The 10,425-nt window shown below is 40.3% G+C and overlaps 1 protein-coding gene across 3 annotated transcripts; it reads left to right on the forward strand.

The window, feature by feature from the left end:
- The first annotated feature begins 536 nt into the window (after nt 1-536).
- fam118b (family with sequence similarity 118 member B) lies at nt 537-10,392 on the forward strand. Of its 3 annotated transcripts, XM_039622689.1 has the most exons (8): nt 538-799; nt 928-1,083; nt 1,689-1,778; nt 2,036-2,288; nt 7,524-7,751; nt 8,487-8,615; nt 8,805-9,102; nt 9,361-10,392. In XM_039622689.1, the coding sequence occupies exons 3-8, from the start codon at nt 1,696-1,698 to the stop codon at nt 9,429-9,431; spliced, it is 1,062 nt and encodes a 353-aa protein (XP_039478623.1). In that variant the 5' UTR covers nt 538-799; nt 928-1,083; nt 1,689-1,695; the 3' UTR covers nt 9,432-10,392. The 3 variants fall into 3 exon arrangements, with proteins under 3 accessions (XP_031599462.1, XP_039478623.1, XP_031599461.1); XM_031743602.2 differs by lacking the exon at nt 928-1,083 and having other exon boundaries at nt 537-799; XM_031743601.2 differs by having other exon boundaries at nt 538-1,083.
- Nucleotides 10,393-10,425: the final 33 nt, after the last annotated feature.

The raw sequence follows: 10,425 nt of genomic DNA on the forward strand, positions 1-10,425 counted from the left end.
CCCCTAAAAGGTAAAATCTGCACAAAAAGATAAATCAATAGAAATTATTTCTTAGGTTCAATTACTATATTCGAGATTCTGTATACCATCTGTATAGAGTACAGAGACGTCTTGCCTAGCTGGACGTAACACGTGAAGAAAAGCTCAGAAAATCTGCTGCTTTCAAATGCTCTTTGTAAATCTCCCCTTTGTGGCATTGAATTTTAAAGCAGGTCCATTTGTTGGTTTTTTCCTTAAATAAAACTGTTGTTACTATACCTGGGCTGCAGTGGAAGTCAGAAATCTATTTGTACATTACCGTGTCGATATAACTATCAAAGGATAGTAAATTTTAAAAAGGAAATTGCCTTAATCTTTGGTTTGAAACAAAGTAGAGCCTCACCTATCTTGCATTAAAAAAAGAAAAAAACCCCTCAAAACTCAACACCTCTGTACACTGGGTGCTTTTTTTTCGACACATTTAGCCGATAGCGGCAACTATGCGTGAGTTGATCTGTGTGGCTGGCATCAATAAAGACTGCGGAGCCATTCGCTCAGCACGTGAAGGCATCATATGACCCGGTGCACTTCTCCGCAGGCGGCGACTTCAACGGTACCGCTGAAGTTAAGAGAGTGACAATGTGTAGAAAAGCGGTGTGAGCCGGTAACGTTAGTGCTGTTTGCGCAGCTCCGAAGAAACTAACTTACATAAGTATTATCTAGAAGGACTGGTTTATATCGGATAGCAGATTTAAATGCTCTACTATCATCATGACAAGTAAACAAGAGGCGAAATCAGGATTTTAAAAACACCTAGAAGGTAACTCGGCTCAGAACATCAAAGGAAGTTAACGTTTTAACGGTAGCTAACTGACGTTAAGAGTTGCCAGTTCGTTACATTTTTAGGTTGTTTAGTAAAAGACACCGTCTATACTGTAACTTTACCAGGTTGGCTTAAACACCACTGAAAACCTAAAAGCTTCGAATTCGGATCAGTTTCCGAGCTATTTCACTTTACAAAGGACTGACTTTCGCCTGGTTCGGATTAAGAGGATTTTCACTTTAACCGAAGTAAACAGTGGGCATTACCATACCGGTACCAAGGTGAGTAAGCTATCAATACTGAACAATGTACCGTAGCATTAGCTGTTAAATGACGCCGTAACACGTAATCGATTGTATGTAATGTCACCGAAGTCGTGTCTTCAGAAATTAATGTTGCCATGACGATCTGCCATAGGTTAATTAGTAATTACTACTAAATACTCGTGGTTTGATATTGAACCGGTAGAGCTTTGAATTAAAGCTGGAGTTATAAAAAGAGAACAAGTTACATGTTGTTGTTATCTAGTTAATGACTAGCTTATGTCGTACTCCTACTTTCCAGGTACAGTAGCTTTACTGAAGGTTTGAGGTAAGGTGTGCTTGCAGGAGGAAATGAATAAGTAATATACTGTTTGCAGAGCAGAACAGGGGCATGCGGAACAAGAACAAAGGCAGGCTACATTGATTGACATACCTCCCCCCCTTTTTTTGACAGGTATTTTCTACTGCTCTGGTAGGATTCAGTGTAATTAGACTCTTCAGAAAGCTTCACACACCACTCCCATTTAGGGTCCAGGCTTGTTTTGTTGTGTTTTGCTTGCTTAACTAGTCACTCCCTAAACATACTGCACAGAGGCTCTTAATTGATCATGTTTTCATTACAGGAGCTGAATGGCCTCTGTTGTAGCAGTGAAAACTGAGAAGCGGCCTGCAGTGGATTCTCAGGATGCAGACTCCAATGCTAAAAAGCCCAGGTAAGCTCAGATGCTGCTTTAGAGCCAGCTGCACGCTATGACTATAACTAATTCATCAACAGGGCTGATTAAAATCTTTTCTTTTTTTTTTTTTTTGAGTTCCTAATTTTTGCCAGCCCTACATAAAAGCCAGGGTTTAGTGTCCGACTGCATGTTAGTGTGCTTGAAAATAGTTTGTTTAACCTTCATGCTGTCGGAAGGATTTCGGAAGCACCATTTTGGGAACCATCATCACTCAATCTCTGCCTACTCCAAAGGAAACTGCTGCCCAGTCTGAAGACTAAGCGAGCCCCCGAGCTTGTCCTGGTGATTGGTACCGGGGTAAGCTCTGCAGTGGCCCCTCAGGTCCCTGCTCTCCGCTCCTGGAAGGGCCTCATCCAGGCCTTGCTCGATGCAGCCAATGACTTTGACCTGCTGGAGGAAGAGGAAAATCGGCGGTTCCAGAAGCACATGCAGGAAGACAAGAATTTGGTGCATGTGGCCCATGACCTCATTCAGAAACTTTCCCCGGTAAGCCTGCTTGAGCCTTTCCTCTTTGGCTTTCTTTCCTACACCTCCCTGTTGCATGCACACTAACACATGTTAGACAGACTGCCAGCTTAGTGTGCTTTCCCCAGCTGGGGAAATTTTGTTTCAGCTTCCGTGGTTTGACATAAGAGATCTTAGCTGTATATGGTTAAAACGTCTACACCCTATGACATAAGGTTTAGTGTGGATTGTTTTTTTTAAAACACAAAAGTCAATACAGGCAAACATTTAATCAGTCATTTTGAAATTATTTGCATATGTAATGAACAAGCTATGTTCACTGCATTTATGTCGCGCCAAATCACAACAGCACTCGCCTCCAGGTACTTTATATTGTGAGTTAAAGACCCTACAATCTTTATGCATAACAATGTGTTGATCTCTTTTATTTGAACAGTTTTTAACTTTAAAATGAAAGCAATGAGCAGCAATGCAAATATCTTATATTATACACAGCAAAAGCAGCTGCCTGAAGTGGTCAGAACTTTCAAAAAGTTTAGTTAAGTAGTGCCAGTTTGGAAGCGCATCCATATTTTTTTTTATTTTGACTTTTGATTTGTTCCCGTTTTTAATGTCAGTAATAACTTCTGTGTCAGAATGCAGAAATGAAAGCAGAAGCTTCCCTTGATATATGAAACTTCTGGATTAATACTAGAGCAGTATATGCCACGTTAGAATAAAGGAAATCTCACAGGTGACGGAAAGGTAGAGAGTAAAGGATACAAATGTATCTCCAACAAGCTAATATGCTGTTTAAAAGGGAAACCCCCCCCACAGCTTACAATCATTTCTAAATACAAACAGTATATATGTTATATACAAAAAGAGAGTAAGATAAAGATAAAAGTATATAAATAAGATCCAGAAATGCTGCTGCCCTTTTCTTGGCCCAAGCTCATTTACGATGGACCAGTATCTCCAGTATAACATGGGTGTCTTGCACATCTGTCACACTCCCATTAATGTTTTGGAGCAAACCACACCTTCTTCAGTCTTGCTTAGTTTAACAGCTCAATGTCAAACCGCACTCTGCACTAGAGATGGACCGATCCGATATTACGTATCGGTATCGGTCCGATACTGACCTAAATTACTGGATCGGATATTGGAGAGAAATAAAAAATGTAATCCGATCCATTCAATATCACAAAAGCACCTCACAAATCTTGCGACATGGCGTAACCCAGCTCATAACCTTAGCACGTCGGAGAAGTATGCGTCACGTGATAGAGCGGCTGTGGCGTGCGAGACCTGTCGGCGGTCTGGTTGAGCATTTGGAGCCTTGCTACGTGCTTACAAACCGGCATTTAAAGGTATCCCACAGAAGTAAAGCAAGTGTGTAAGTTCATCTCTGAATGTTTGTAAAGCATTCCCAGCGAATGACTGCCTCTCTCCCTCTCCTGCTGCTACTTCAATCATGAAACTGATCAATGATCAGCTGATCGGCTTTTCTGTTGCGAGTCCCGTCTCTCTTGTTTGTTTATCACCCACTTTGCGCCAGAAAGAGGAAACCTGCGGATAAACAACAGCAGCACGTTTAAGCTTGATAAGCTGTTGTTAGAATTTATTTAATATTACTTTCTAGACCAGGATCCTTTTCTACGTAGCTGACGGCTGGTAACTGCGCAGGGGCGGATCTAGCAAAGTTTTGCCAGGGGGCCAGGTAGGGCATTAACAGGGAAAAGGGGGCACAAAGAAATACTTTTCTTTCTTATTCTCATTTAAAATGTCTAGCTTTTAATAAATAATTATCTGAATCTTACACCCAAAGTTTTCATCTGATGTAAAATGTATAGAAATCCATTATTGTATATAGGAACTATTAATTAAAATTTATAACCTAGTAAGCTAGTACTTTTTCCTTTGGGAAGATACCATCTGTGCAGTCTGCAAATCTGTTGAAGAAAGATGTTGAATCTATTTAATTATTGTAGAAAAATTATTGATTTCTGTGTATTTTTTTTTTACACTTGCATTAAATTAAAGTGGATTACGTCAATTAAGCATAATGAGGCGAAGGGTTGGGGGTGGTTCCCTATTTTTTTTTTTTTTTTGCTGGGAGTTTGCAACCCTATTAGTTAGGTTGCTTAATATTTCCAGTAAGTCCTCTTTAAAATACCAGAATAGGGAGGATGGTGTAGGTTTAAGTTTAGACTGAGCAGTATTGCTCATCTATGAAATATTTTGGGTGCAGTGTATTTTTTGGATACAGGTATAACAGAATAGCTTTAGTTTAGTTTAGTTTTTTAAACTTGAGTATGAACTTATAAAAAATGCAGCAAGATATTTAAAAAAAACATTTTATTGATTATAAAATACGCTATATCGGATTCATATCGGTATCGGCAGATATCCAAATTTTTGATATCGGTATCGGTATTGGACATGAAAAAGTGGTATCGTGCCATCTCTACTCTGCACATAATGCAATTGCTTCTTATTAAGAGTCTGAATGTTAAACTGAACTTCCAGCAGCCCAGACCGGTCGCCCTTGTTAAAACATTTTGCTAGCTTGGCTACAAATTTTAAAAATGCAATAAGATAGTCGCTGACCTGTTGAGTGGGAAGTATTTTGCTTTCAAAACTGCTTTGAGTAGAAAAGAATCAGTCCATTTACCCCTTACAGTGATGACTGATGAAAGCGTAATATTTTGAGATATGTACACCATCAAAGGTAAATATCATAGGCTAATACCACCTGAAATGTTATGATGAGCCAAACAAGATTACCCAAGCTGTCAGGAATTTCCTTTACCTGACCACCTAATCATAACAGTAACCTTACAAGCTTTCACAGGCTCAGTGACACACTACACAGACAAGGTGTGGTACTGCCAGAATGCAGTGATGTCCTGACAAAAATAACACAGTGTAAGTGCATGTTTTATATGTGTTTATCTCTGAAAAAGGTGTGGTAGTTAAGATAAAGGAGAGGAGGCTGAAGATAAAGGTGAATTCATTTGTTTGAGGTCCTGAGGACTAAGACTCCCCATATGGAAAAGATATATATAAATCTTATAAAGTTTGTATCTGTCTTGTGTGAAACTTGTATGAAAAGCATACAAGAGTGAAAACAGATATAAGATCCCTTGAAAAATTATATAATGAAACTTGTATGTTTTGGATACTTACTAAAACAATATATGAAAGTAATGAGAAAGTGGCCACTTTCATGAGTAAATCATATAAGTTTTTACTATTTCTTTTCCATATGGGTCAGCTGGAGCTCAGGATTTATCCAAAGTAGAGTCACATTATTCTAAATTATTCAGCCCTACAAACCTGACATTTGTGTGTAACCGCCAACGTGTACTGTGTGTGGAGGAACACAAAACATTTACAGTCAGATCCTGAGCCCTCTTGTGTGTTTTTGAAGACAGTTACTGTGCCACGTGTCTAGATGCAGCGCATTGCTATAATTTTTTTCTGCAGGCTGTGTGAGGCTGCAGGTGAGAAAACAATGTTTAGTTTAGTTTTTTTTAACCAAACCACGGCTCGCTGGACCCATTAGTTTGCTAGATTGATAGATTTACATGTGACTCAGTTCTCTTACTATTGAACCGGTCTGCTCTGGAGCAGGGCTGGCAGATGGAAGACTTAATACCGTTTGCCTCCTGTGTTAGTCATGTCTCATCGCACCTTTGACATTGATAAAACACGCTTTGTTTCAGCCCTCAGCCTGTTGTAACAAAGGGAACAAACAGCGCTTTTATGGCTTTATCCATCGTGTTTATTTCAATCCACAGTCGTGCAGACACCAGCCCACTCCCGTTGGCCACAGACACAGCCGGGTCTAACATGCTGAGGAAAAAAAACAAGCATAGAATAATAGGAACCAGCAGTCCCCCACTCCCACCCCCACAGCCCAGATTTCACATTCAAGCATAGTTAAAGTCCAGTGCAAGCACACAGTAATGTATAGTCTGTATGAGTGTGTAGGCATTCAATTCACAAAAACCCATGTGCAAATATTTCTCTTGGTGAAGAGAAGCACACATGCTAGCACTAGAGCTAGGTAGATGTACTTTGTAGTTTTACTCTGTTCTGGTCTAACAGAGGACAATTACTGTACAGTGTTTCAGACAGAGCTCGGCAGCTGTGTAATAGTGTCAGAGACCTCCAATAACATAAGACAGAGACAGTTTAACCCACTTTCATGGATTTGTGTATTCGTAGGGTGGCTGCGGTCTGTAATGGGGGTAATCCAAAGTTAAAACCTAAAGAGACTGTCTAGGCCTGAAATCCTTGGCAGTGAAGAGGCTAATTACAAGTGTGCTGACCAAAGGTTTGGCTCAATTCAGGGAAGACATGTAATTTTGATAGTTGTTTAGACCATAATCTGAGATGTTTAATCTTCAATTTGTATTGTAATGACTACTTAAGACAAATCATAGTATTTTTTTAAATAGGTTTTTTTGTCCCCTGAACTCTCTCTTACTGTGCTCCTGAAAAATTAAAGTGTGAGTGTTTTTGTTTGTAAAGTTGCTAAATGCATTAAAAAAAAAAATTAGGATTAGAATTACAAGACAGAGTTGGTCTTGAGTGCTTTAGTTGGTTATTACGTAAGTCCTGACCAGAGACAGGCCAAGGACACGGCGGTCAGGATGGGTGCTGTAGACGCTAGATGTGGATAATGAGTTTCTTCCTGTGGAAAGGACTCCTGCTGTTTAGCCCATTAGAGCTGTAATCTGTGAAAGTCAGCGGAGTATTTCCCTGTACTAGGATCACAGTGGTCAGTGCATTTCTGAATTGCCCTTTAGCTATTCTTAGCAGCCCAGTTCCCCCACCTCCACCTTTTTCTTTTTTTTTTTTTAACTAAAAGCTTCACCAGGTAAGGATGAGGTTTAAGTCACAGCCTGTAATCTCTAAATAAACTTAAGCGAAGTCCATTAGTTACTAGAAGAAGTAAGTCAATGTGCCTTAGAGCATTTTTTTCCAGATATTTCATTCTTCAGCGCCACCTAAGTTTCGCTTAAATTCTTGTGAAGGTCTGTGCCAAGGAGAGGCGTTTTAACGACAAGTTTAAACCCTTTTTGTTATGCGTGAATCACATGGCTGCATTAGTAAGGTGTGCTCAAGTTTGGTGTCTAAAATGCTCATTTAGAAATTGCAACTAGACACAGGTCTCCATACCTACATCTTGAAGTAAAAGCACCAACTGGGCAAAAAACTATCGACTAATAACAACGTGCTTTTCCTTTCTTGATTTTTAAACAGAGAACAGGTAATGTCAGATCGACGTTCTTCAAGGACTGCCTGTACGAAGTGTTTGATGATTTGGAGTGCAAGATGGAGCACGCAGGGAAACATCTACTGCGGTCAGTGCTGCAGTTAATGGAGAGCGGCGCGCTGGTTCTCACTACCAACTTCGACAACCTGCTGGAAATTTATGCAGCCCATCAGGGCACCAAACTGGAGTCTTTGGACCTGACAGATGAGAAGAAGGTAAATATTACTTGAAACGTGATTGATCTTTCTTACTGCAATAGATGCAGTCAGCTGTTTTGGGGGGTTTTGTCTTTTTTTTTTTTTTTCAAAAGAGGGCAAAGGTCCCCAACATCATGTGATACCACGAGCACTTTGTAGGTTTCTAGGTATGACTCCCTAAAATCCAGACAAAATAAATGACAAATTGAAATCTTGCTTAAACTTTGCCCCATGCACTATCTTGTGCTCTGGTTACATTTATGACACTGGCTTCCAGTGAAGCTCCCCGTTGGCTGGTTTAGGAGAAAAAAATAAACGAGGCTTTTGACCTGAAAGAGGCCTTTCTGTCAGGCAGGTGGAGGGAAGTTTAACTTCCATTTTTAATCATTGAACAATATTTGATTTTTGGCTTTAAAGTGGGCTAAAGAGGAAGCACATGTTTTGCTAGTACACATTGATTCATTTCACTACCAAATAAGTTTTCTGCAAATTCTCAGCTGTCCAATCATTTTTGTCCCAGCCCATTTAAACTAAGCTGAGTGGTTTCTTAAAGAGAACACAAGTTTGCCAGAAGTGATCGGAGATTTCTGAGAGACCCGTTACTTTGCCTCTCAGTCCTGGTATTTATGCCTCATCTCCATCAGGGCGAATATCCTCTCACTGCTGCTCAGTGATTGCGCTCCATTCCCAGCCAGAACAGGATTTTGTGCAATGGACTGTTAAGTGTGCGCTCGTGTGTGCTTGTGTGTCTAGGTGCTGGAGTGGGCTCAGGAGAAACGGAGGTTAAGTGTTCTGCATATACACGGTGTTTACACCAACCCCAGTGGTATCGTACTGCACCCTGCTGGCTATCAGAATGTATTGAGGAACACTGAGGTTATGGTAGGCACTAATGTTCACTGCTTTCTGTCCCCTTTTTGGCTTAAGATGTACACATTTATAAAGGATATAGCAGTCAGGTAGTCTTGGAAATGATTTACAGTTTTCCTCTGGACGCGCACTAGTTTATTTGAAAGGTAAACTCTCCTGTGAATGAAATAATACAGCTTTATCACTGGGCGTTTTTTGCAGCGTGAGATCCAGAAGTTGTACGAGACCAAATCCTTTGTGTTTCTGGGCTGCGGGCGCACAGTAGACGACACAACCTTCCAGGCTCTGTTTTTGGAGGCGGTTAAACACAAGTCGGACCTCGAGCACTTCATGCTCGTGCGGCGAGAGGATGTGGGAGAGTTCAAGAAGCTGCGCGACAACATGCTTGACAAGGGCATCAAGGTCATCTCCTATGGAGACGAGTACGCTGACCTGCCCGAGTACTTTGAGAGGCTGGCCAATGAGATCTGCAACCGTGACGTGTCCACCAATGGCTGGGGTAAGCAGGATGAATCGCAACACATTAGCCTGCCTTAGAATAATCTGTGTTAAAGGGGCCACCACATTTAAAAAAATAGTTTATTTTAGCATTGAAGCTCTATAAAAGAGCTTTCAGTTTTTCACAAATGAGAAATAAGGACAGGAAAGAGGACAGGGAAGGATTTACTTGCATCATGATGTTCTTTCTTTGTCAGTATCTATCAAAAATGTTGGCTCTTTGAGTTGCACGTTGTCTCTTTTTAATGTTTATCTGCAGGATCCCCGTCACAGAACGGAGAGGAACAGCAGATCGGTATTAACACACAGAAAAGCCTCCTTCAAGGTTAAGACTGAGCTCGTCTCTTTGGATTGGAGCTGCTGCCTCTCGCAAAAGACATTTTCAGACTAAACACCCTGATCAGAACTGTTTTCTGACTGTATGCTGGTAGAAAATCCAAGTCTGTCTTGATTTTTAGTTACAAAAAAACTGCTGGTATTTTTTTCCACAAACTGGTTTGGCAGTATTAACATTGTCAGTGGCATCATTTCAGTAGATGTTCTTTGACTTATTTTTAAGCTTTTGTCTGAGATTTTCAGACAATTCCTTCCTCTTTTCAACCCCATACTCTTGACAGATGCATTTTCCTCCAAAGCTTTACTCACAGATCAAGTCTGATTTTGTTGAATACATTTAGGAATATATGGGGAACCTTAATTACATCAGTATTTTTCAGATTCCCTTCTCATTCCGTTTTTAGCTAAAAGGGAAAAAAGTTTAAGCCGTCACAGTCTGCCTGGCATCCCCTACTATACTGGATTTAAATGTTGCTGGAACATCCACTTTGTGGGAAGCATCCGGGTAACTGAATGGGATGTTCTCTTTTCAGTTCGACAGAAACAATACATGTGAATCCACAGTAGTTAAACATGTTGTTATGCTGAATTTTCAACATGCAGTAAATACACATTGAACTTAACGCACAACCCCTGCTCTCGATTATAAGTCTTGTGTGAATGGATTGAATCAGTCATGCTCATCCCACAACCTGGAAGACTTGATTTGCACACTGCTTGGTGGGGAAAGGGACGAGTTACTGTAATGACTGTCGTAAAAATGTACATTCAGATGTTTTCATATCAGAGCGGTTCCCTCGCAGTAGCAACCTCTTTGCCACTCCTGTGCTGAAAATAAAGAAAAAAAATAGTTCTTTAAAAGCCCCTTTTTGTACTTTTAATACCTGCACGTGTTTTCTGATGTAGTATTTATAATAATAAGCACCATTTTCAAAATAAAGCTTTTGGTATTCCATCTGTCCTGTCGTACATGCATCTCTAACACAAA

The sequence above is a fragment of the Oreochromis aureus genome, linkage group 14 (assembly GCF_013358895.1).
Source record: "Oreochromis aureus strain Israel breed Guangdong linkage group 14, ZZ_aureus, whole genome shotgun sequence".
Classification (NCBI taxonomy): Eukaryota; Metazoa; Chordata; class Actinopteri; order Cichliformes; family Cichlidae; genus Oreochromis; species Oreochromis aureus.

Coding starts and splice junctions, on each gene's coding strand:
- fam118b (XM_031743602.2), top strand. CDS start 1,696: ATGGCCTCTGTTGTAGCAGTGAAAACTGAGAAGCGGCCTGCAGTGGAT. Junction 1,779..2,035: donor TCCAATGCTAAAAAGCCCAG/GTAAGCTCAGAT, acceptor CCTACTCCAAAG/GAAACTGCTGCCCAGTCTGA. Junction 7,752..8,486: donor ACCTGACAGATGAGAAGAAG/GTAAATATTACT, acceptor TTGTGTGTCTAG/GTGCTGGAGTGGGCTCAGGA.